The sequence below is a fragment of the Paramormyrops kingsleyae genome, chromosome 25, assembly GCF_048594095.1.
Source record: "Paramormyrops kingsleyae isolate MSU_618 chromosome 25, PKINGS_0.4, whole genome shotgun sequence".
In the NCBI taxonomy this organism is placed as follows: domain Eukaryota; kingdom Metazoa; phylum Chordata; class Actinopteri; order Osteoglossiformes; family Mormyridae; genus Paramormyrops; species Paramormyrops kingsleyae.
Window position 1 is genome coordinate 32,165,810 of NC_132821.1, and position 27,945 is coordinate 32,193,754.

Sequence of the window (27,945 nt, forward strand, 5' to 3'; positions counted from 1 at the left end):
TTGTTGGGATTAGGGTTTTGCCATAGAAAGAATTGGAGAGTGCCCACAAAGATATGAATACAAATATGAGCGTGTGTGTGTGTGTGTGTGTCTGTGTGTATGTGTGTGTGTGTATGTGTATACAGTACATTACATTTATTAGCAGATGCTAACATAGAGTCGATAAAGCAGGGTCTGCCAGTTCCTGGAGCAATCGGGGGTTAAGGGCCTTGCTTAGGGACTCAGCAGTGAATCACTCTCCCGATCCCAGGATTTGAACCGACGACCTTCTGATCACAGGTACAGACAGTATGACTGTGTGGTTCTCTTTCTCCTGTTAATCTCAGTTGGGGTCGTATTCCATGTGTGTGAACCGATCCCCCAGCTCGATGGCTTGTGAGGAAGACTGACCGTCACTCAGCTAGACAGTGACCCCCCCCCCCCCTTACCTCTCTACACCGCCCCTGCCCCCCCCCCCCCCCGGCCCTCATTTTCACGTCGGCATGCAAATGGCTCCCTAATTGAACATCACGAAGTTTAGCCAACACCCTTGACAGCTTCTTAAGCAAGACGGATTGCTTTCATTTTTCCCAGTAAGCGCTGTCAATTCTGGGATTCATAAGGCGTCAGCCTCGATCAGGACGGCACGGGGGCACAGCTGTGGCAGCGGGGAGGGTGGGGGGAGAGGGAGGGTCCAGAAGGAGGGAAGCAGGAGGACGGGGAACGGCAGGGAGGGGGCGTGAGCGGGGAGCACAGAGGCTTCCCTGCTTCCCCGAGTAGCTTGTTACAGATTTGTATGTCCATATTCCCCCTTTTAGCAGACAGTGGGCGTTACTGGGAGCAGAGGCAGCCCCTAACAGTAACTTGCTGGAGCGGCGCTCCCCAGTGTCACTTTCGGAACAGATGAGTCTTTAATTGTCCGGCACCAGAATGGGTTTGGCTCGACAAAGACACTCTTTGTGATTTACATGACAATATTTTCGCCCCCAAAGCCCGACCAGCCCCCACCCCCCAGGAATGCTGTCTCTCATGAAGCTGGGAGCCAGGGCAGTATATATTCCTATGTCGCTACAGCTGTGGTGGGGGGGGGGGGGGGGGGACCATCGCTGACATCATCAGCAGAGTGAACGCACATGCACCCCATAAACTCACCCGGACCCCGTCTAGGTCACAAGGACCGATTTCCAACTGATGGAGTTTATGGACTTTGCCAGAGAGCATTTTTTTTGGGGGGGGGGGGTAGGGGGGGATAAGAGGTCAGATGATCTGAAAAAGGAAGCAGATTTTGGGAAGCGCCTAGTCGGCTTGGGCTCTGAGGGGGCACACGCATTGTCTAGACAAAAGACCACATCATCAGTGGGCTCCTCACGCAAATGCCCCCCCCCCCAACTGAAGGGTGTCCCATTTAACCTTTGACCCCAGAGAAAAGGAGGGGAGGTGAAGCAGAAAGGCGGAGGATGGGGTCCCTCCCAGCCCAGCTGCCATCTCCTTCCCTCTGGGTGCCCTGCCCCCATGACCGTACACACACACATACACACACACACAGACACACACACACATTCACACACAGACACACATAGACAAACACATTCACACACAGACACACACAGGCATACACACACACATTCACACACAGACACACACACACATAGACAAACACATTCACACACAGACAGACACACACACACACACACTGACAGACAGACAGACAGACATACACACACACATGCACAGACACACACACTGACAGACAGACAGACATACACACACATGCACAGACACACACAGGCATACACACACACATTCACACACAGACACACACACACACACACACACACATAGACAAACACATTCACACACACACACACACATGCACAGGCACACACACTGACAGACAGACACACACACACACACACACACTCATTGACCTGTCTATCTCCCCTCAGTCATGTCACCAGCCTGGCAGACGTTCAGTGGTTAATTAGCTAACAATTAGACCTTCCATTATAGCCAGGAAACTCCAACACGGCTGGTAAGGGGGAGTGATGTATCACATGCATAATTTACTGCCATTGAAAGGGAAATTTAAATAAACAGCTTGACAACTGGCCACTGTTTCATGGGGACTCCCGGAGAGTCGAAAAGACTAATTAACGACCTGGCGTGGCTTAATAGCCCCCCCAGCTCACCCCCCTAGGGAGTAGCAGTACAGCGGCGGGGCACTGAAGAGGGGGAATATTGTGATTGCCGGTACAAGCACGTATTGCCTACCGAAGCGAAATCTCAGTCCGGTGTGTGACCATGCGTATTGCGTGTTTACGCTAGAGCAACTACCAAGAAAAACTGATGATCATTTCACTTTCTACGCAATGCAAGTGTTTCGGGGGGCCTAGAGGTCAGATGACCTGAAAAAGGAAGCAGATTTTGGGAAGCGCCTAGTCTGCTTGGGCTCTGAGGGGGCACACGCATTGTCTAGACAAGAGACGGCATCAGTCAGGTCCAATTGGGGCATTATTGGCGCTAAGAGGATCTGGTCAGGTTTAACAGAGATTCGGGACTGTGCGAGGTTCCGGGGGAAAGGTTTCTGGGTAGAAGAGGCTGTGGTCAGTTCAGAGTCGGGTGTGTATTCAGGCCTGAGAGAAGGATGTGCACGGTTGAGCAGAGTGCATTTAGGTCTGGGAGAGGCAGCACAGGGCAGAACAGGAAGCATAAAGGCAGAGCAGGCGAGCAAACAGAAGTGAGCAAACCTCCTCTTACCTCCTGGTGTTTTCGGGGATCTGGGTAGGGGATGAGGTCGGGGAAAAGCTGCCTGTCAAACAGGGGCTCCAGTACCTCTAACTGTGGTGGCGCAAAAAGCTCTCCTCTCATCTGCTTCCTCAGGAAGTCCCGCCCCGGGTGCGAGTTGCCATTGGCCAGTGTCGACTCCTGCAGCACTGAGGCAGGAAAGAGGTAGGGATCAGCGGGACAAAGATGGAAACAAACCTGGAAGTGTGTGGAGAGCAGGTCAGAGGGAAAGAGACTAGATTAATGCACAATCGTTAGCAGACAGATAAAAGGGAACTACTACATGTTTCTGACTTAATATATGTGTGTGTCTTTATATAGCTAATGCTGTGTTAATGCCATTCATTTTCCAAAGGCTTAGAAACAAAGCTAAGCATCAGAATGCTACATATATTAAAATATTACACAAAGATTTTATCTTATTGTCCTATTCTGACTCTATAGAAGTTACTGCTATTTAGTTAAACTGATAATGCATTTGAGTGCAAATGGTCAAATGATCACAAAAAATCCATAGAAAATTCTGGAATTAATTCTAGTACAGACACTCCTCACTTAATGATCTGCCTGTTTAACGACCGCTGGACTTACGACCAGCTCTCCGACCAGTCGGCATTGAGCGCTGTACAGTATGTATACCAAAGTAATGTATATTAGGGCTGATTTCCTACATTCTGTTTATTACAGTATACAGTAACTTAGTGTATAAACATTTATAAATATACTAAAAATGTTATAAAAAGTTGAAATGTAACATTGAACCAATATCTAAAGATTAGGATTGACACAAACTCACTAACAGTATGCTTGAAATATCTGTAAGGGGCAGCTCCTGGCTTATTGACCAATTCACTTAACGTCCTAGTCATATTAGGAAATCGTTGTATATATATATATATATATGTTGTTTTTTTTTTGTTAAAAGGTAAATGTGTATTATTGAAAGAGTACATAGAATTTAAAAAGTGTTTGTGCTTGCCTTTTTAAGTCAAATCCTGTTTTGAAGATTATATAAATCCTCCTTCAGCAGTTCACAGGCTGAAAGAATCCTCCTACTTGCTTGGCCGTGTGGATTGCAATTTAGATGATCACACGCTTTATTTAAAGGTTGCAGAAATCTCCCAGAGGATAAGAATGACTGCTAAAGGGTTAAAACATTATCGCTTTGGATGTGCAGCGACTGAAACCCACAAGAGGCACAAGCAGACACATCAACGAGAGAAAAGGATTGAAACAAACTTCCCCACAAAGAAGCAATTCATTGCCCCAAACCACTCTCAAAAGATCATTCCGGCATCCCAGGCTCTAGACCTTATCCATCTGATGTTAGCCAGCGCCGGACTAAAAATACTTTCCATTAAAATTACACACACGCACGTTTGAGCCAGGCCTAGATCCCGGCTGAAAACGGGCCAGTAAATAATAGGGGCAGGACGCTGATCTCGGTGATAAAACCCCCCCAACAGAGATTAACGGAGGCGCATGCATGTGTGTGAGTGCATGTGTGTGAGTGCATGTGTGTGAGTGCATGTGTGTGAGTGCATGTGTGTGAGTGCATGTGTGTGACTATGTGATCTCCAGCCACATGATGCCCCTATGATGGACCAATCTCACAACCCCCAGCCCTAAGATAGAGCCAGCGGGGGCTCGCAAACATTAACTGGTTGAACTCGTCGCCACCCAGTTAATCCTACTGCCCACTCCGACTTGATGGAATTCAATTGATCAATCATGTTACGCCGATGGTGCTATTTCTCCAGGTGTATTGCTTTCTGTAACCCCTGCCAGTCTCCCTCCCCCGGGGTCCTAGCAACGGCCTGGTGCAAAGGCTCTCCCCCTGGGGGGGCTCGATTCCTCTACTGCAGTGTTCCAGTTGAAGGAGGTCTGGGGAGACTGAGGACCACCTCACATGAGCTCATGAAAAATATGTGCCCTTTTTTTTCTTGACATCATGGTCAATCTGCCCTCTAGGGGACGCCACAACACTTCTGACACAATCCGAACACTGGTGGGCTGCACTCAACGTCAGTTTTGCTTGGTCCGTGGTGAGTTGAGTGTATATTTTCACATACGTGTCACATCTGTGCAACTGTGGGGACGGTGTGTGGCTTGGTGCATTAGGGGTCTGTGCCCATGTCCCCAAGGTCACCGACGGAATGATATCACCACTGGACCCCAAAGCAAGGGCCTTAACCCCGAATGCTCCTGGGGTGCTGGGTGACCCTTGCTCACTTGTACGTCGGGGGTGATGTATGTGTAGTTTTTGGTGATGCCTGCAATCAGAAGGTCACCAGTTCAAATCCCACAATCAACCAAGGAATTTCACCAGTGTGTCCTTGAGGATGGTCCTTAACCCCCAAATGCTTTATCAAAAAATGAACGTCATGTTGGATAAAAATGTCTCCTAAATAATTGTCAATGTAAGAAGTGTAAAATCCACATTGAGAGAAAGTTACTTTCTCATAATGCTGCTTTACTATCAAGCTCAACATGTAGAAACTTTACAGGCTGTATGAAATGCACATAAAAATGCTTTTGAAAACACACACTGGACCTCTGAGAAACACAGAGATGATTCTGGAATTTTGTCCACACTGAAGCGATTACATGGTTCGCTCCCGAAGCTCCAGAAACAAAAAACAACATGGTTTGAACATCCAAGAGCAACTTTGAATCCCATGTGGCCTTCAGGGGGCTCGGAGCTTCACAGAGAGCGTTGCACCCCTGGCCCCCGGGACGCAGGGCCTTGAAAGGAAGCGCTGAAATGTCTTGCCTTTTCTGCGTCTGAGCCCGAAACAACACCACAATGGCGGCGCATTGTCCCCGCCGTGCTTCGCCGCATTCTGTCCACGCCATTGTGCGGAAATGTGGGGCTTTCGGGAAAACAAACAGGGTCCAGCGATTTGGGTGGGTGGGGCGGTGCTGCAGGAGGCGGGTGAGGGGTGGGGTGGGGGGGGCGCTGAGCCTCTTTGCAGTCGACGCAGATTAGCATTAGCATAGCGAGCAGGCCTCACGGTCCGACGCCTCGACGCCGTCGCTGACCTCCCCCCCCCCCTCCGCGGGTGATCAAAGGCCAGGGGCTCAGCAAGGATCAGGGCCTCATTGAGCATTTGACCCCCCCCTCCAAGACCTCCGGCCCCACCATCCTCTCCTTTCCGCTGCCCTTTTCACTGCCTTTAAGCTGCTCTCTTATGCAATTCAGGGGCTTGGGGGGTGGGGGGGTGACGAGAGGGATTTGAAATTCCCAGTATGGAGTTGACTTTTAGGGCTACTGTGCCCCAGTACCTCTAGCTCATAACCCCCAGGGTTGGGGTTCAGATTGCACCCCCCATCTTGCATGTGTGGCGTTTGCATGTCCGTGTCACTCGGGTTTCCCCCCCCAGTCAGAAGCGTGCAGTCAGCCTGACTAGCATCTCTAAATTACCCCAGCTGGATGATTCTCTGTGTGAGTGATGGACTGGCATCCCAGTTCAGGGTGCAGCTGGGTGATTCTCTGTGTGAGCGATGGACTGGCATCCCAGTTCAGGGTGCAGCTGGATGATTCTCTGTGTGAGCGATGGACTGGCATCCCAGTTCAGGGTGCAGCTGGATGATTCTCTGTGTGAGCGATGGACTGGCATCCCAGTTCAGGGTGCAGCTGGATGATTCTCTGTGTGAGCGATGGACTGGCATCCCAGTTCAGGGTGCAGCTGGATGATTCTCTGTGTGAGCGATGGACTGGCATCCCAGTTCAGGGTGCAGCTGGATGATTCTCTGTGTGAGCGATGGACTGGCATCCCAGTTCAGGGTGCAGCTGGATGATTCTCTGTGTGAGCGATGGACTGGCATCCCAGTTCAGGGTGCAGCTGGATGATTATCTGTGTGAGCGATGGACTGGCATCCCAGTTCAGGGGACAGCTGGATGATTCTCTGTGTGAGCGATGGACTGGCATCCCAGTTCAGGGTGCAGCTGGATGATTCTCTGTGTGAGCGATGGACTGGCATCCCAGTTCAGGGTGCAGCTGGATGATTCTCTGTGTGAGCGATGGACTGGCATCCCAGTTCAGGGGGCAGCTGGATGATTCTCTGTGTGAGCGATGGACTGGCATCCCAGTTCAGGGTGCAGCTGGATGATTCTCTGTGTGAGCGATGGACTGGCATCCCAGTTCAGGGGGCAGCTGGATGATTCTCTGTGTGAGCGATGGACTGGCATCCCAGTTCAGGGGGCAGCTGGATGATTCTCTGTGTGAGCGATGGACTGGCATCCCAGTTCAGGGGGCAGCTGGATGATTCTCTGTGTGAGCGATGGACTGGCATCCCAGTTCAGGGTGCAGCTGGATGATTCTCTGTGTGAGTGATGGACTGGCATCCCAGTTCAGGGTGCAGCTGGATGATTCTCTGTGTGAGTGATGGACTGGCATCCCAGTTCAGGGGGCACCGCAGCCCAAATAGGCTCCAGGCCCCTGCAACAGGATAAATATTGCCTTTTAAGATAAAGATAAGATAAAGTTTACCGATCCCAGTGGGAAATTCTTTGGCATAAAGTTGCTCCATTTACGTCAAAATTCCACAATGATCTCTCAATTTTTTTTTAGCTATTTTTATCTGTTAAGTTTACACAGCCTGTACTGTTTCTACCATTTGCATGCTGACTCTGATCTTGATTGTTATGCATCATTGTGGGAAGATAACATTTTCTTATTGGGAATTTTAAGACCATAAGGCCCAAAACCCACAGCCTCACTTTTGAATGGTCTTATTATGTAGGCCAATGTTTCCCCATCCGATCCTCGGGGATCCACAGTCGGTCCGTGTTTTTGGTCCCTCCAAACTCCCTACCAGACAGTCCACATTTTTGCTCCCAGTAGGGAGGTGGGAGGAAGCAAAAACATGGACCGACTGTGAGTTCTCGAGGACCAGATTGGGAAACATTGATGAGGCTAATTAGCAGGAGACAATCACTGCCCCCTCACTGCTACTATACTCTCATACAGTTTGTGGATAATAAGGGAACTGACTGCCATACAACAGGCTTGTATAATGAAGGTGACCCATTAAGCACTTTAACAGGGCTGATGAGACCTATGATTCCTGTCAACATCTGACCTCATCAGACCTTTATCTCTTTCATGGCAGCTCTGATCTGTGGAGGTCCGTGTTCTCCATCTCACATGCGATCCAGTAGCTCCTGTCACTCTGGATGCTTGTTGCAGTTTACAGATCTTGGCTTGGTCTTCATTAGCATAACCTCCATGATGTTTCCTTTCTAGTCCCAAAGCTGATATTAGCTGCCTGCTAACAGTAAGTAGCTTCACTAAAAGATTTACATTTTTTATAATCATGTACGGTATCATTGGTCCGCGGAGCATCTAAGGCATTTAGATCAAGCACCTCCCAGCGTGACAGAGTCAATTAAAGATCAAAATCCATTTAGGGTCAGAGCGCTTCTTCCCTGCGCTGTTACCAGCCGTGTGTAACATCAATTAAAGTGGCAGGCGGTTAATTATTTCTGATTAACAATGTGCTTGATTAAACTGATGGTCTCTAGTGATGGCGTGGAACATGGAGGGGGGTGGCTGGACGAGAGGGTGAAAACTCAGCAATCAGGAGCCAGAACAGGACCCTGTCAGTTCACTCAGAAGCCAGGACAGAACCTTGTCGCTACACTCACACCTCAAGACAGGACCCTGTCATTATACTCACAAACCAATCAATTTGGTATACTCACAGCTCAAGGCAGAACCCTGTCGGTATGCTCAGAAGCCAGGAAAGAACCCTCTCAGTATACTCATAGCCCATGGTAGAACCCCATAAGTATACTTATCAAACTCTGACAATATGCTCACAGCCCATGACAGAACCCTCTCAGTATACACAGAGGCCAAGACAGAACCCTGTCAGTAAACTCACAGACTAAGATAGAACCTATCAGTATACTGAGAAGTCAGGAGAGAACTATGTAGGTATACTCACAGCCCAAAACAGAACCCTGTCAGTAGAGTCACAGCCCAGGACAGAAGCCAGTCAGCATACTCAGAAGCCAGGACAGAACCCTACTACTATACTAATAGCCCAGGACAGAGCCCTACTATTATACTAATAGCCCAGGACAGAACCGTATTACTATACTAATAGCCCAGGACAGAACCCTACTACTATACTAATAGCCCAGGATAGAACCCTACTATTATACTAATAGCCCAGGACAGAACCCTACTACTATACTAATAGCCCAGGACAGAGCCCTACTATTATACTAATAGCCCAGGACAGAACCGTATTACTATACTAATAGCCCAGGACAGAACCCTACTACTACACTAATAGCCCAGGATAGAACCCTACTATTATACTAATAGCCCAGGACAGAACCCTACTACTATACTAATAGCCCAGGACAGAGCCCTACTATTATACTAATAGCCCAGGACAGAACCGTATTACTATACTAATAGCCCAGGACAGAACCCTACTACTATACTAATAGCCCAGGATAGAACCCTACTATTATACTAATAGCCCAGGACAGAACCCTACTACTATACTAATAGCCCAGGATAGAACCCTACTACTATACTAATAGCCCAAGACAGAACCGTATTACTATACTAATAGCCCAGGACAGAACCCTACTACTATACTAATAGCCCAGGACAGAACCCTGTCAATATACTCACAGCCTTGGACAGATGTTACTGCTCTTCACAACCACAAACAATGTAAAATATGCATTTAATTATTGGGAGTTAAGGTACATAAAACACTAAGGGCTTGAGGTGGGGGTGGGGCTGGGGCTGGGGGGGGACTCAGAGGACCACAGCAGCGCAGGTGCCCCCGGCTTCTTCCACATCATCTGCCCCCGGAGCTCCATATCGCTGACCGCCATGCACGCTTTACATACGCTGACACCAAGGGAGGGTCTGTTTCCTGTTTATCGCGGCGAGTCTGCCCCAGGGAGTCAGGGCGGCGGGCTCAGAAGAGCAGGACTACACAGGAACTGATACTGCAGTCTGCCCACCCCCCCCCCCCCCCCCCGGGGGACCAAAATGTGAAACAGCTTGCTGGCATGACTCAAGCGAAGGCTCCTCAACTCCCGGGTCACGGAGAGACCACTGTCATCGCGCCATAAACAAACAACAGCCAGCAAGGGATGCCTACAGAAAGAAGGGGGCGTACCTTCTTCCCTTTTACGCTTGCCGGCGTCGGCGGAGCTGATCCCCAAAATGCCGCTGATGGAGTAGGAGGAGCCGGCCGCGTCGCTGGACAGCTGAGTCACCGTCGCCGTGGACGCTGGGAGGACACAGAGAAGGGCTCGTACATGCTGGCAAAGTCCAGGTCGGGGGCTTCAGCAGAATTCAGAATCGGACATGTTTCCTGACAGACCTCTAGGGGAACAAGCAGTCAAAGCTGCTAGCCAAAGCCTTTAGCAGTGTTCTTATTGGTCATTTGAAGTCACATGACAGTAATACAGATACTGGGCCCCCGCATCCCATTTCTCAAATCGCCTCTGTGCGCCTGGAACCTCCTCACAACTCACTGGATCAAATGGGGAACCGCAAGTCACTTGGTGACAGATAAAACACATTCATCCCGGCTTCCTGACTAATGACGTGGAAAACAGAATAAACTGATGTCCTTTCCTCCCCTGATTTATTACCTCAATTATCTGATTTGAGAAGAGAATTCTCCGTTAACGAGGTAGCACCCCCCACCTCCCCCCCCCCACCATCCTCGCCCCCCCCACACCCCCCCCCCACCACCCTCGCCCCCCCCGATGCGTCCATTCTCCTGACACCGCCGCTTTGTCTAGAATTTTAAATTTCAATTTTCCATATCGCCCTGAAAGCCATCTATCTTTATAATCCCAAAAAGTACGAAACTCACTAAGCTGCACGTGTGAAATTAATTTAGATTAAGGGCTGATTTGCGATGATGGAGATCGCTGTGGGAAAACCCATGCTGCTCGGAAGGGAGTCCATTACAGCCCCGTTCCCCTCCAGCTCTCCCCATCACGCATGCATAATGCCGTCTACAGAATCATCCGGAAATGCATCAGTAATGCTACACATACGCACAGCAGCATCAGTAGATCCAGCTCTCTTTGTGTTTTCCTAAACTGTCTTCATGGGACGCAGCTCCGATGCCAGTTCCCTGCTAGTGTCTTTGAAGTTTTATTCGATTCACCTATACTGCAAACACTTGTGCTGAACTGTGTGTTGTCTATTGTCTGTGCTCTGAGGGCACAGAGATGGATTGTGTGTTGTCTATTGTCTGTGCTCTGAGGGCACAGAGATGGACTGTGTGTTGTCTATTGTCTGTGCTCTTAGGGCACAGAGATGGACTTTGTGTTGTCTATTGTCTGTGCTCTGAGGGCACAGAGATGGACTGTGTGTTGTCTATTGTCTGTGCTTTGAGGGCACAGAGATGGATTGTGTGTTGTCTATTGTCTGTGCTTTGAGGGCACAGAGATGGATTGTGTGTTGTCTATTGTCTGTGCTCTTAGGGCACAGAGATGGACTTTGTGTTGTCTATTGTCTGTGCTCTGAGGGCACAGAGATGGACTGTGTGTTGTCTATTGTCGGTGCTTTGAGGGCACAGAGATGGACTGTGTGTTGTCTATTGTCTGTGCTTTGAGGGCACAGAGATGGATTGTGTGTTGTCTATTGTCTGTGCTCTTAGGGCACAGAGATGGACTTTGTGTTGTCTATTGTCTGTGCTCTGAGGGCACAGAGATGGACTGTGTGTTGTCTATTGTCTGTGCTCTTAGGGCACAGAGATGGACTTTGTGTTGTCTATTGTCTGTGCTCTGAGGGCACAGAGATGGACTGTGTGTTGTCTATTGTCTGTGCTTTGAGGCCACAGAGATGGATTGTATGTTGTATTTTGTCTGTGCTTTGAAGACATAGAGATGGACCATGTTCTATTTATCATCTGTGCTTTGAGGACACAGAGATGGACTGTGTGTTATCTTTTGTTTGTGTTTTGAGAACACCGAGAACGACTGTGCATGATCTGTCGCCTCTGGTTTGAGGACACAGAGTGCGCTCTGTGCACCTGCCCCTTACCTATGTTGTGAGAGCCAGGCTGGTTGGGAGGTTGTTGCACTTTAGTCCGGATGATCCTACAGGGTGAGACAGAGGGACACCGGTGATCTCACTGTGCCTCAAGGAGGCAGGAGATGTGGAAATACTTGTCGTTGACAACCATCTCCATTCATTCTGCAATTACACCTGCAGTGAGTATGTTGGTTCAGAACTACAGAAATGAATGTTGCCAGTTCAAATCACGCGTCTGGCCCTTGAGTAAGACGTACTGCACCGGCTGGGCCCGCTTTCTCAATCGTGTGTTGCTTTGGATAAAAGAATCTGCTCAATAATTAAATGTAATGTTGTAATGAGGGTGTGTATGGCATGTATGTGTGAGTCTAAACCGGAAAACCGGAAAACACAAATAAATTCATAACAGAACAGAAAAGTACAGCTAGAGTTGTGCTGGACGCTGGGACTGAAAGGCGTGGCATACCTGTTGATGGAGCTGACACTGGGCACCGTGTCGTTGTCACACACTCTCTCGGCCAGCAGCCTGTCCCTGATCTCCCATGCAAACATGGTGGGGTTCTGCCGCTTGTAGTCCGCGATTTTGTCCACGACTTTGGGTGTGGCCACCTTCGGTTTGGACCCGCCGATGACCCCCGGACGGATGCTGCCAGTCTCATAGTATCTGCAGTGGTGTGATGGGAAGATGGGGATAAGACTGGCTAAAGAACTGGATCTGCTGGACTCGTTCTCATGACTGGACACACATGGTCATATTCTAGAACTTGGGATGCTGTGACTTTCTGTCCTCATCTGGAGATCACATCCTGGCCAGGTGGTGAAGTGAGTATAATTACTTGTAAAACACTCCTTAAGCAAAACAAAACTGCCAGGACTGAGGGGGATTCCCGGTCCCAGCATCTGCGAGGGCCAGGAAGGAACGAAAGCAGCAGATGGTTACTCAATGGAGGCCGACCTCGGGACAAGGATGCCAGGGCTCAGGGTACGACGGCCCTCCCCCGCCAGCCCCACCTCAGTGCCTGTCGCACTGCTGAACCCCTGGCTGCAAGCCCGACCAGAGCCCACACACAACAGCAGTCACATAAACCACCTAGCAAGCACACACATGTACAAGCCCTGGCATCCGCAAATCAAACTCACTGACACACACAATCCGGGACAATAACAGAACAGTTACACACACTGGCTCCCTGAGACAACCAAACATCCTCGTTCACATCCCTCGACACAAAAGCATATTTAACCAGCTGAGCTAATACGAATTTCAGCATTGCCACTCAGCCTCTGAAAGGCCCAATGTTCCCGGATTTGCGCCAATGTCCAGGAGCAACTAAAAATGAACCCGCAGAAAGCCATTACTAGCTGCTCCCAGATCTGAGAAGGACAGTCCAGTCAACATCGGAAGTGATTCTGTAGATTCTAAGCCAGAGATCTAGATATGGAGCATAAAGTCAGAATGGGGAGTTTTTTTTCCCCTTTTCAGGTTTTAAAAGTGCCCATGCTCCCAGTAATAAAAAAGTGATGACCTTATGCTAAACTGTGCCCCGCAGCGGAAATATTTAATTTTGCGTTCAGCGATTTATCGTGACTGTGGCTCGGCGGCCAGGCTCCGCTTTTATGCCGTCTGATCGGCCCGGTGGCGGATTCAAGCAGCCATCCTGCTTCGCGCTCCCATCAGGGGCAATTGTGAGGGTGTTCAGCGTAGATATGAGGGTATATCCTGCGAGCGGCGTGGAGGCGAGCGAGGTGTCACCTGCCCAGGATCTTGCTGACGCAGCCGTGGCTGACGCGGAGCTGCCGCGAGATGTCGCAGGGTCGCACGCCCTGGTGTGCCAGCTCCACGATGCGCTGGCGCACCACATCTGGCAGGGGGCGCCCATTCACAAACACCCCGCCCAGCTGGTTCACCCCGCCATGTCCTGCGGGAAAGCGGAGGCATGATGTGAGTACCCCATTCAAACCAACATCCTCGTGCTTTTGCACTTTCGAGACGCTAACTTTTAATAAACTAATAACCAAACCCCCTGTTAAAATAATACAATTCATAATTATTCAGAAGTACTTAGCAAGGCTATCAACAATGCCTTTTTGTGACAATTAATTTGATAAACCCCAACTATGGTATTGCATTATGCAAATATGCCAATAATTGCTTTGCAATTAATAAGGCGCCTTTTGTTAACTGATCAGAGATAGACGAAGGAGCGGAGGGACACCTGTGTTTTTTTCTCCTGCTCAAGACAACGCACAGAATAACAATCGAACATCGCTGTCCCTGGAGATCAAACCATTTCACTCCAGTTGCACCTCAGTCTCCGGTGCTGGTGATTGAATTTCATGTGGATAAGTACTGCCCCTAGTGGTCATATCTGACATAGCCATTGTCCCGCCTGGCAATTGTACATTATGACCAACCACAGGATGATTACAGTGATATCAACAAACACACTTTTTAAAAAAACATTTTTAGATAGCCAAATTCAAGTACTTTAAAATTCAAATGTGCTAAAATGACTCACATGTAGATTATGAGACACAATACAAAGGCGAGCTACACATTGTTCATGCTATTTTAATTTAGCCCCCTATGCAAATGTTTGTTGGCGCCCAGATTACCTACAACACTGACACGCTAGCAGAGTTCATTGAAGAAAAGGTCAAACAGCAGATTCCAGAGTTTAGTCATAGGCACAGTAAATAGTAAGCTTTACTATGCAATGGATATCTTACTACGCAGGTCATTCTGGCCTCCAGCAAACACAAATTAAGCCCAAGACACAAATACAAACTAAGGAGCCTCAAAGACAAAAAAATATGCAAATGGGTATGATACAGTGCAATGTAAAATCAACATTCAGTGCCAAGTAATCACGTAAACACAAAATGGAAGTGTTGCGAGTGTTAAATATGATTTTACCATATCTACACCAATTTTACACTTTACCTATTTGCACGCCAATGTGGATAATACCAATCCTGCATACAATAAAGAAGTACATAGACACTAAAATGCACAAATAGAAAATAAAATGATACTCAGTCGTTCTCTTATCATGTAAATACTTAAGCCTTATGGTGCTTTTAGCATGGTTTTATATGGTGATATGGGATTCGAAGAAAGCTCAGCTCCTCTTAGCTGAAGAGCTACTTCTATGCTTGAGGTAAGGAAGAGGTCACACAAACAGGGCTCACGCACACGCCGTGGGGAGGGCACAGGCAGACATCAATTTCTCCAGCAGAAACAACCACTTAAGAGACTTAGGAGGGTGCAGCTGTTAACGCCTTCAGGGCTGATGACATAGGCACGCTGGGGGGGGGGGGGGGGCAACAGAAGAGTAATACGCCTGGCCCTCTGGACCACAGACCTTCAGCAATGTGACATTCAAGACCCCAGAATCATAAACCACAGAATTAACTTTTATTGCATTTACATGCAGTATCTAATCTGATTCCTTATAGAAACAACTTCGCAAAATCTGTCTTTTTGTGCTGTGAGTAGAACCGCAAAAGCATCTTTTGTTTGATGTTCTGCAGAGATGAGCGGACATTTTTGGTAAACTTGCTAAAGCACTTAGAAAACTCTAACTCATTCAGTCTATCCCCAATAACTATCTACTACTGGCTTGTGAGCAAATCAGAGTGTAAACTGGATTTTTAAACGGTTTCATTGCGTTTCCGGGTTGGCTCGTTTCAAAGTTTCAAAAAATTTGCGCGGTTCTGACCATTACAGCTATCCAGCTACTAGGTTAATAAAGCAGACGCTTAATGTAAATTTCTTTAAATAAATCTTGAAAATAGACTTACTGAGGTCATCACAGAGAATTACGGTTAAATAAATAAACTGTTGGAGGCGAGCCGTATGTCCTTAGTGGAAGACAGAAAGTGGCAGAACATCTGGATGCGGAAGTTTTGCCCCATTGGTTGTAAAGCTGATCTGCGGACCATGACATTCTGTTATTATACAGAAAAACACGGTTATTCATAAATGCAAAGCTTAAGAAAACATTTGTGAGTTTTCCCACTCAGATGTTAGGCTATGCCTCATCTCAGCTGTTATGTATCTGCTGTGCGTTTTGTTTAATACTCAGAGACTACTACATAGGCTATAATTAAAATATGGTATCCGGAATTGTAACCCACGGCAGCCACTTGCCTAAAATTACCATTTGTGCTTATAAAATTGTTCAAGCAAGCCGTTTTATTTTGCCTTAACAAATCCCTAAGTTTGGTGGCGTGCCCGGAAGATTCACGCCAGATAAACATTTCCATCTATGCGGGAAATGATATTATCGTTTCCCCTTTTTGGTTTTAAATTTCAATCGAGTGTGGAAAATGCGGGTCAGAGGGAAGTTTCATAGTTTGCTTAAGTACGCCTGACACGATATTATGATGCTCAGCAGTGGCGTGCACAGACATTTTGGGGGGCAAGTGCTCCAGGGGGAAAAAAGGGCACTTTTTGCATATGTGGAAAACCTTTTCTTTTTATAATAAAAAAAACGCACAGGTTAAATGCAATTTGACTTTTATTTCAAAACATTCTCTAAAAATCAAAAATCACACCTACTAAAGACAGTCAAAGACATTAATTTCAATCTTACCAAAGTAGGACAGTAGTTGACGTTAGTTATGGAAAGGCTAATCCACAAAAACGGAGAAACGTCCATAATTCTATTATTCATAATCATGTCAAGGTTTTAGGTTTTTCTGCAGTTCCATCTCTAAAAAGTGTGATGTCTTCCCGTCACTGACTTCAGTTTGAAAACTTTGTATTTATTCACAGATTTCCGTGAGATCATCCTAAAATTTGTAACGAAAAATGGGCTCAAAAGAGCCCTCTGCCTAACGGCATGTAGCCTATAGCATAACGTGATATTTTCAATAGTGTATGCAAAAAGGTCGGAATTGATGGAGAGTGGGGTTGCCTAAATGGTTTAGGTTACATTTTAAATGTGTCGTTTTTTTGTTTATCCATATGGATGGATGGAGGGGGCAAGCTGGCAAAGTTTGTCATGTGCAGTTTCTGACAGGCTACTTCACAACAAAACAATTGCAGGTTGGTCTTAGAGGGCAAACAGAATAATTTCACTCGATTCATGGGTTACCTGACTGGTTGGGAAGGGAAAGAGCTGCCGTGTTGTCCGCCGTGGCTCCCAGTCGCTATAATTAGCCTACTATGCCTACTCCAAGTAGTCCTATGTCATGCCGCTGCTACACGCCTCACAACAAATGAACTGCAAGCGTGTTCACGTGACACGGTGACAGTGAAAAAGCGACAGGGTTCGGGTGTCTTTGAAGAAGGGGCACAAATCAAGCCATTATTTTCACACCTTTTTAAATCGCGCAGCTTTAAAAAAAAAAAAATATCACGTCTTTCAAAAGGGCACTTTTTTGGACTGAGGGCAAAAGGGCAAGTGCTTCAGCACCACCTCGTCTCTATCTGTGCACGCCAGTGATGCTCAGTGTCTGCAGAGTCAGTGCACCGTATAGCAAATCGTAAACGCTACGCCAGGAGGCGAAAATAACAGATAGAGTAAGTTAATGACAGGTAATGAAGTACCGCAATGTAAACGGAAGGACGACGAGTTTGCACCGGCGCTGTCAAGACTCAACATGAATAACAAGCGCCAAGCAACCAAGAAAAACTTTTTCTACAACTTTCTCCCACTTCATAACCATGTCGACATAAAAAGGCCTATGTCGTGCCAGGCAAGGCTGCACCTTTTATCTAGCCATGTTTTGATGTAAAACTGAAATAAAAAACAAAAATGTACAAAAACTTTACATTTAAATTTTTACATCCTAAGTAGTAAAATTACAGCCGCAACAACATCAAGAATAAGAATAATGTAACCTAGGGATGCCAGAGATACGGCAGCAATACAATCGAGAGCATAATAAGCATTTAAAAGATGGATGGTTGGATGGATGGAATGGATGGATGAAAGGACAGATAATAACATATCCTGTCGTATTAAAATCAATCGTTTTTTCCTTCCTCTGCAAGCAAATAACCAAATAACAAATATTGGCACAAAAATAATGCTTTAATTATTTAAAAAGTTGGAGTTTCATTTAGACGGGGGTCAATCAGCCTCGCCGCAACGCAGTATAACGAGATCCCGCGTGACTGTAAAGTAGGGCTTGCGTTTGCTGTCTGGAAAAACATGGAAAAATTAACATCATTTTCGAAATACCAGTATCGACGTACTGGCTAAAAATACGACGCACTAAGCAAGCGGGAGTCATTCACTTTTGCTTTTAAAAAGCGGGGGAAATTGTCTGTCTTAGGCCTACTTAATTGGATATAAACAATTTTATAATTAATAATAAAACTTGATATTCCAGAATTTCTGATAAAACGGAAATTTTAAGTGTTTTATATGGAATGTTTCGGGAAGAAATTATTTTTCACCTATGCAATTTATACATTTTAAAATAGTCTATTAACATAGTCAAACGTAAAAATCTACTGTCCGGTTCCGGAACTAATTTTAAATTACCCACTAACCCCTAACCCTAACCTCTAAACGATAAATTAATCTGCCGTAGATCCAATAAGAATATAGACCTTCTTCGATCCAGGTTATGAATTACTTAGTATTCACAGGAATTATACGTTATAATATTGATTTATTTTAAATTATAGACATTTAATGTTTCTTACGTGAAAGTGAAACATTCACCACATATAAGAGACCCAGGCACGCCGCTCAGTTTCCAGCGCAAATCAAGCGTGTAGTTTTGCGTCACATTGAATAAGAGTGACAGGTCTTTCCAATCTGTTGATAAATTTACTGTTTCAAAAGGCCTGTTATCACTATTCGTTGTTTTGCTCTTTCCAGCTTTACCACAGCCGACCTGAGAGCTCAGGAAGGAATGGGATTATTGACAGCATTTTAAAACCCTCCATGTCCAATTCAGCATTTAACTCGCGCAGCGGTTACTTTGCCGGGGTACTTCTGTCGTTAATAAAAGTGTAACAGCGAATCGTCCCTCATATTCAGGTAAAATAAAAATAATAATAATAAAGCAATAAATAGCCCACAAATGCACATTGACAAGTAAAAAATATGGATCCGCAGTATGTATTGTCTAATATAACATATTTACTTTAAACCATTAATAATGATTAGGGCTAGGTTTATTGCTACTAATACAACAACTACTACAACAACTACTATTACTACTACTACTACTACTACTACTAATAATAATAATAATAATAATAATACTTAACGTCACCAGCATCATCACAATACATTAAAAAAAAAACACTGAACAATTTTTAATATCTAAATTGGGGTCGTACATTTGTGTGAAAAATACCGGTTAAACTAACGATACATTGCAACGTAACTTGCACAAGTGGTGAGAAATACACTGAACACAACACAGTAAGCGGCTGCGAGACAAGTGTGACTACCGATGACAGCATCACGAAACCGGAGAGGCCTTTTCGACTTAAAGCTGAGGTTAACCGCCGGACGCAAGGGGCCCGGCGCTGAATCGATCCGGCTCTTAGCCACAGAAGCGTTACGGGTTTAAGGAGAGCGACACCGCCGGTGCCCTTCGTCACAATAAGCGAGGTGTTGCTAGTAAAAGCAATCTATTGATCAGTGTTGTTAGTAAGAGTAATGCGATTTAGGATAGTAGCTAATGTTTGTCTCACGTCAACAGTACGCCAGGTTCATTTTATTTCATGCTTTGTTGCACCTGCTCTTTTTTTCAGTCAACCGCCCCCCCACCTTCTGAAATGCATGAAAAACAAAAACGAGAAGACCTGTTTCCGATCGGGATTCAAACTCATACATCTGTCGCTTTTCACACGCGACGCCAAGGCAATACTCGCTGGTTCGTGTATCGGAAATATACTGTCCTTAACTAGAAAGTTTCAAAGCGCCCTGTTACGTGGAAACCGTCGAGTACAGTGGCAGATATCATTTTAAAGCGAGACATAGATACATCACACAGACCTAAACCCCCAAAAGTGCAAACCGAAAGAAGACCCGCTTTATGAATCAAAGACATCACTTACTGTGCATGGCTGCGAACGGGTCGTGTTTACAGTGTATTTCCATTGGTGCTCCCGATTCGTGTGCAGAGAGCACAAGCCCAGTTCAGCTAAGCGAGGCTGTTTCAAAATGCAACAAATAGCCAAACAAGTGAGAATTTATAAATATATTTATACTTTTACTTAAAATGAATTTTGCAAAAAATATTGTAAAATATTTTCCAAAAATAATGCAAAACGTCTCGATATTTCACTCTTGGAAGTGTAAACTCCTTTGAAAATTTCGGCTGTTTGCTGAAGTCATCAAAAGAAAAAAAAATTAAAGATTTTCCCCGTGATTTCAATTTTAAAAATAAAGGTAATATTTCTAATGTGGGGGCTCTGCTCTCCTCTGATGTTGTCTATGCCCCCCCTCCCGAACGGGTAGAGGCAGGCAGCCAAAGGTGACCGACTGCCCAAAAACAAAACAAAAAAAAACATCAGTGTGCTGGGCCGAATGGCTGCTCTTCCTCTCTCATTCTGGCAGTTTTACATGGTTTTAAGCATTTTAGAGTGGAAAACAAAGAAAAGAAATAGATACACTTTGACTTGCAAAAAAAAGAAAAAAATTAAAACTGTCAAGAAATACTGAAACGAAATCAATATTTAATAATAATAATAATGATAATCATAATAATAATAATAATTTAAAAATCAATTCGAAGCATTTTTTCTCAGGTAAACTGTAAAACTGGCATTCAGTTCGGAGGAACTGTGCAGATCAAACTTGAAAATCGTTTCCAGTTTTCTAACATTAGACCCCCCAAATTGCGTGGCTCATACTCTACGGAGGAATGCTCAGCTGCCGTGAACACCCGTAAAATTCAGGGTTTACCATTCCTCATGAAGGTATTCCCGCGGTGAAGTACAATAGCAATGCAGTTTGTGTGGCTGCGCCTCAAGGTAGAGCCGGAGCCATAGCGAACACAGCATATTTCAGGACCTGATGTGGACAGCGCCACTGGCTCAGCCTTCCAGCGCCGTCCTGAGCCTGTAATATCCCGTTGCTGCCAATCAGGAAGAAGCGCGACCGTGAGAGCCAACGCGAAATAAGCACTAATAGATAAGGGCGGGGCCAAAACTGATTGGTCAGCGCAAGTCTCGTGAGTGAGTTGCGTGTCATATAAATTATTCATTGATAAACGAGGGGCTGGTATGGTGGCGGGTTTGGGGCAAATTATCTGCTTTCAGTCGAAAGAGAAAAAGCCACGCCGGCCTGCTTTATGTATTGTTAAGCTAACATTACATTTCTAAATCTATTAAACCTCAAAAACATCGTGCAATATTGCTGGATGATAAAAGTATCAATGGCCTCGCGAGAAACAAAAAAGTTACGAAGTACCGAATAGCCCGTTTTTGGAATACATGTCTGCAGATATGTTTGCAACACAAACAACCACATATTAAATGCAACTGAAAATGTATGCAAATTTATAAATAAAACTCAATCAGAAACCAAAAGATAGAATAAACATTTTAGTAAATACGCAAATAAATAGCGTCAAAAAAGCATGTGTTACGAGCTAGTTACCGAAAGAAATTTTGATTAAGCACGTTTAATTTCTATTTTCAAAACTATAATTTCTTATATTTTGTGTGTTATATTTTCTCTCTATGTAAACTGTAAAATATATAGGCCTAAATATGTAAAAAGATAACAATAAAAATACTATATAAAAACATCAATTTGACAATAATGATAAGATAATAATATAACTCAGTATTGTCATCATCATCATCATCATTATTATTATTATTATTATTAGTAGTAGTAGTAGTAGTAGTAGTAGTATTAGTAGTAATAACTTACTAGGTAAGAATACATGGCACAAAGAATAAACATGCTTTTACTGTACATTGCTTAATATTGTATCTTTCGTGTCCAAATGTACCTAATATTTAGCCCTTCAAAAAGAAATTTTATCACAGTTTTACATAACTTTAAACAAGCAAGATATTTCCTGCTGCTCCATAATTTAAAATATCACAAATACTATGTTTATCACCCATGCAAATGTTATCCTTTATATTGGGCCTAATAGAAACACTTTAACCTATTGCCGATTTCAGAATAAAATTCTTGCAATTTGTGTTTTTTCCCCACATTGACAGCTCAATTGAACATTGAGAAACAACCGAGTCAAAATGCAGAAAACACTTTATACATTTTCTATTTCAAAGGTAGTAACATGAGGAAAAGGTCAGTTTTTATCTGCTGTTTTTGGTTGATACAATTTAACAGTTGCTTTTTTTTACTGCAGCAGAGATGGCATTTCATTGTGGCCACATGTAAATACATGTGCAAACAAGGGATTGAATTAACATTTGTTTCTTTCCATCTTCTTAGGTTCACCTGTTCAGAATTAGGTGCAGGCCATACGACGAGCAACAGCGGACGCCACTAGGGGGCGAACACGGCTGCTCTACAGTTACTGAACATACGTACGATTTAAAAATGCTGTCGTTGCTAGGAGTGAACGAACGGACGTGGAAAAAAATCACATACTGGGTTTATTTTTTTCCAGTAAAATAAACGAAAACATTTTAGCAAGCGTTTCCAGATATTCCAGATGAAATCCCACAGTACTACCACCGTATCGCGCCCGTCATCTGTCAAAGATAGAGTTGGTGTAGCCTCACACCACCGTAACACAACTACAACTCCAAATCTTTACATCATTTCCAAAATGCAAGAAGACGACTTCATAAAACGAAATGATATCATCATTATTATAATCCATGTAATAACAATAATCTTTTTCTGTACATTTATCAGGCATGCGATGTCAAGAAAATGGTAACTATAGACCTGGGCAACGAAAGACTGTATAACAAAGATACACTGATGAATTTGAACTGTATAGATAAGTAAATTTGCTTTGATATTAACTTAAAATAAGTAAACGTATGGCTGGCTAATACACATAGGCCTAATCATTTTTATTCGCAGATGGATTCATTATAACCTAACTGTAACATGAACATTTTTCATGAAAATACACCTTGCAAGGTAGGCCTAATCTACCATTAGTATTCTTTGCATTGAGATCATAAAATCATAACGATGAATATTAAAACAACTAAAATACATTTTTAAATAATGCACACATAAAGCCGAAATAAAAGCTGATTAAATCGAAACTTTAGCCTGTAAAGTATATTAACAATGCCGATATTTAACATTTTTAATTGAAAAAATCTTTAGTATTGTAATATTAATTTCATATTAAATTGAGGATAGCATGATCTGTTTTAGTGGAAATGCATAAATATATCCTCGGTCCTAAATCGCTAGTAAACAGGGCAATAAAACTGCGAGACTAGGCCCACTTAAATACATCCTGTAAGATAGGGCTCTGTGTTAACGTGTACATTAAACTCGCCCGTTTATATGTTATTATCTATTAGTTGCAATTTTTCGATTTTCAGAATTTGAAAGAGAAAACGAAACATGAATTAACTTGCAACGCCTGGTTGTTGTAAAATCCTTACTGAAAGCAAGAAACATATTAATAAAACATGCACCCACATTTTATTATACGCATAGAAATTGTGAAAATAATGAAATACACATATTTATTATTCTGAAATTCCTTATTACCTCAGTTTAAAAAATATATATATACTACATTTCAGGTTAATGAAGGCCAAAGTTAAAAAAATAAAATTATTAACACAGCCGCATAATTAAAAAATATGAAATCTATAAACACATCGATTTCCCTATTAATTGGCAAAACGTTCACAAATCATGTTTACTTTGTATGCATAAGGCTCGTTTTAATTAAGACGGTTACAAAAAAAGTAATTTGTTTGCAGAAAGCGTAATATTTGTTATTTGGCCAAATCCCTGGCGTCCACGGTTAATTTTCCTTCTGCGCTTTCACCGCGGCGCCTGAAGCTTATGAACCACACCGACAGTCGCTGGAGAGAATAGGTATAATCGTTCGTTGTAAAATGGAGTGGGTCCGACATTCAGAACAAGGTCTGTAAGTATACAATTCTATGAATTATTTCACGGGTCAGAGAATGCTATAAGGGCGATGACTCGAAATACAGCACCGGTAGCAAAGGGCTCCTGTCCATCACTGCTGAGTCTCGGTAAGGCCGATCCGCGCACATGCTAGACCTGTACCTCAAGAACCGCGGTATAAAGGAATTCGCAGTCGGAAGACACGATTTGTTACTTTTAAACGATTTGTGTTTTATTGGTTTGTTTTTAATGATTTTGCAGCATTATTTATATTATCCCTATTTTTCTCTTTAAGCATAACATGCAGGTTAATGAATGTTAAGGATTACTTGCATTTAGATGCAGTCTCATTGTGAATAAAGCTCACATACGATTTTCTGTCTTGTGAGAAAATGTCCAAATGATGAGAAGAAAATGGAGATACGGCACTTCCTTAAATTCAGCAGGTCAGGCAGTATAAGAGGTCAAGAAAACTTGAGAAAATATTTACCTACTGTATAATTTAAGGTATGATTGAAGATAAAGCAGCAGTTTTGTGTCTAAAACGTTACGCATACTTTTTCCTTATATAAATGAAAAATTTAGTTAATAAGCAAAGCAATGTACGGTTCACATACTTTAAAGTCTACTGATGGTTTACTGTAATTTAAGGTGTGAGTTCTGGACAAAAACATCACCGTACAGCACACTGAGGCGTAATTCGCTACCAGAGCCCGACATTTTATCAATGCCGACCTTGAGAGAGAGAGAAAAAAACCGAAACTGTATGTTACCCCATTGTGTGACTCAATGGCGCGTTTTAATGTCCCCTAATTATAAGCCCTGCCGTTAAAGCGAAGGGATCCCTGGCCGCATGCAGTCATGCTGAGAAACCTGTTGCATGGAGCTACACCCCGAGGACCAGACACCCACTTTACAACTTTGACAATGATGAATTGAGAGAGAATACATGCATATATTGATTGGCCTAACATGGAAGTTAGGCCTACTAAAAGTAACGTGAATACGAAGCAATATTTCTGCAGCAAAACAAATAAACAACATTATTATTATTATTATTATTACTGTATACTGAATGAGTAACAAGTATTTAGGTGTAGCTAATGTATACAGTGTAACTGTTTGGAAAGGTTTCGAAATTTCCCGCCGGTTTTTGAGCAGGCCTGATCGCGGGCGTTTTGGACATAAAATAGACCACAGTCTATCTTGCCTTATAAAATTATAGCGCACTACGACGTTCGTCACAATTTCCCATTTTAAGGTGCATTACAGTGGTAGTATTTCTTTCGTCACTTTAGTTGTTAAAACCTATACCAATCCATCATTGCTTACTGTCCGATCGCCGGAAAACTATGTAGAGTTCGATAATAATTTAACAAAACACAGCAAAACTTTGACAAGCGTTTGAAGTCTAAAGAACAGAATTCGGCAAAAAAAAAAAATCTCAATATTTACCAGGACCTCAAACTAGAGTTTATATGTCGAAAACCATTGATATAGGTCTAAAGCGAAAAATGAAACAGTGCAACGGAAAAATACATATTTGAGGTGAAGCCCCTTTTACCACATTGTTTCTTTGCAATGATATCGCAATATCTGCGCATCGGACTAAGATTAGCCTATACTAAATGCATTAGCAAAATACGTAGGGCAGCCTAATGCAATTAAAGCTACCAACGATGTACTAATATTTCGGGAAATATTACCCAACGGTGGTAAGTCTTTGAGTTTTGTTTTAAAATTAATTTTATTTGCATATTCGCCATTTCTGATATTTAAATCTAGCATGGATAATATCGATAGTGTTTCTTTAGCGCATTGATTATGCAGGGACTACTGTTATTTTTCACGCCACCTTCAGTCTTGTATGCAGCCTTTTGTACTTATAAAGTATAAGGATTTTCCTACCTGATCTGCCTTGTCTGTCCGACGTGCCCCTTTGCTCTGTTTCCATGCCTGTGAGAGGACTTAGTATGGATAAGTAAAAAAAATAAAAAGAACAATTTTTCTTCTCTTTTTTAACAGTGGCTTTTGGCAAGTTATGGATTGAAATAATTCGAATCTTCCGCTCCCTGTCGCGCCGTTGCAAGTGTTCAGTGAGCTGAAACTAAACGTTTTAGGTGGAAAAAAAGCTCTGAAAGAAGCGTGAAATGATTAGGAAAGTGAAGGACCGCTACCGACGTGCGCCCGTGCCCTGCTCATGTATCAGAAGCTGCGAGCTTCCCATCAGACACGGAAGCTGTACCCGCGGTCTGACATCTGTTACCGAACTAAACTTCATTTACTAAACTTACTGCCTGTTTTTTTTTTCTTTAGGCCTATTTCCTATACTCACATGCGCTGATGGTCCACATGTGTTGATGAGGCTTTCTCGTATGCGTGGTAAAAAACAAATAAGTGCGGTAAAAATAACACGATACACAACTTGCTCGTTCTATTTACTGAATAAAGAAATTATAGTGAATTAACTTTGATTTTTGTGATCTGATTATTTATGTGGCACGTACTAGCGTTTAAATGAAAAGTAAATTCAATGACATATTGACAAACTGACCATACTCCCAAATAAACGGACGGGGGAATTTTAATTATAGTTTTATTTTCTAAGCTTGTTTCATGGCACTAAATGAGCCTCTGCACTGTAAATGGGACAAATGCATTGAAATATTTCATTTCTCACAAAGTTTAAACTCTAATTATACAGGGACCGACTATTAGAGCTACACCCACGGCTGCTGGGGACTGACAGATTTAATTTAGCCACTTTAAGGAAAGTATTCAGCACGGCAAAGGATGTATGAAGTGCTTGAGTTAGTACTACTGGGCACTTTTTTCCTTTTAATATCAACAAAAGTAACAAAAAGTGTTATCACAAACAGTTTTCAAGTGAGTAGTATACAATGGAAATATTCTTTTGCCATATCATAGCCGGCTTTACGTATATTAAATTATAAGATTAGGTTCTGTATAAGGTCGGGTTCTTTCGCATTGTATAATACATATCACTAAAAGGAGTAAGACAGCATTCACGTTTAAAGGTTACCCCCGTTGTTCCTTAGTTGAGAATGGTTAAAAGTGGAACTGAAACCGTATCATTAAATGATCTACCTATTGATCTGGCCACAATAGCAATCTACACTTTGACAAAAAAAAAGTGGGAAAACGTCAATGGAAACAAACATAACAGACAATTTGAGATGCAGACTTTATAGAGTACGCGCTCACAATGGTGCTGGCAACAATAGACCGAGACAAATGATTCTCTTCATTTTGCTGTTGTGTCCTGCGCCCGACCTGACCCTGAGACGAGCAGGAAGCATGAGGATGTTCTGCTGTTTTAGGCGTGTTGCAGTGACAAAGCTCGCCGTGTTGCATTATGTTCCGATGAGCTCCAGAGCTCTTGTCTCGTTTTAATCCCAAGTTAAATGTTACCTTGACTTAAGAGTTTTTAGGTTGTATTAAGAGCGTGGGCCGTTTCCTCGTGAACGGCGAAGTTGAATGCGAAGCCTCCTTCATTGTTTTTCTCACATCCAATAAGACTATTCCTGTAATTCAGTAACAGCTCATTATAACACAAACATGCAATATTGCAACGTTTAGGCGTTAAGCCTTGCAAAATACTAGCCTACCTGTAGGTCAACAACCCGTTTTTTCAATGGGTTTTACAAAATATTTATGCATTAGCAATCATCATAAATTTAATAGATTTAATGTGAATTTAAAATTATCAGAATTTTATGATGTTTTGGTATAATATTAAGAATGTTTGGGCATATTGATAACTCCTATCCTATTCCAAGTAATAAAAACCGCCTAAATAAGACCTCTGAAGAAGAATGTTTCAGGTTTACTTTTATGAATTTCGCTCTGTGTTGAAAAGCTGTTGCTCAAATCAAGTTATGTAAACCTTTCTATTATAGGCCTGCCTCCTGGGGGGTCTCTATTACAGAAGCGTGCTCGCGTTATTTTACCTGTAGGGAATCTGTGCCACTTGTTAGCCTGGGTCCAAGCACCGCCGGTGCTGGATCCTTTTCATTTTTCTACTGATGATTTGATTTTATTCCTGTCTCTGGATCCTTCGTCTTTCTGAACTTCTCATCCAGTGCAGGGTAGCACGAACCCAG

General features: G+C 43.6%; 1 protein-coding gene across 4 annotated transcripts in view; it reads right to left on the reverse strand.

Annotated features, from left to right (window-relative positions):
* Nucleotides 1-26,042, reverse strand: part of LOC111844248 (paired box protein Pax-5-like) — a 44,228-nt gene extending 18,186 nt beyond the window's left edge. The window contains exons 1-6 of one of the 4 annotated variants that reach the window (XM_023812560.2): nucleotides 25,730-26,042; nucleotides 13,552-13,717; nucleotides 12,265-12,462; nucleotides 11,808-11,863; nucleotides 9,919-10,032; nucleotides 2,812-2,912 (exon numbers count right to left, since the gene is read on the reverse strand). In XM_023812560.2, the coding sequence (XP_023668328.1) occupies nucleotides 2,812-2,912; nucleotides 9,919-10,032; nucleotides 11,808-11,863; nucleotides 12,265-12,462; nucleotides 13,552-13,717; nucleotides 25,730-25,775 (681 nt within the window). In that variant the 5' untranslated portion in view covers nucleotides 25,776-26,042. Of the gene's footprint in view, nucleotides 1-2,736; nucleotides 2,913-9,918; nucleotides 10,033-11,807; nucleotides 11,864-12,264; nucleotides 12,463-13,551; nucleotides 13,718-15,602; nucleotides 15,683-19,833; nucleotides 19,883-25,729 lie in introns of those variants that run through there. The other 3 variants (XM_023812558.2, XM_023812559.2, XM_023812561.2) reach the window with 3 other exon arrangements.
* Nucleotides 26,043-27,945: the final 1,903 nt, after the last annotated feature.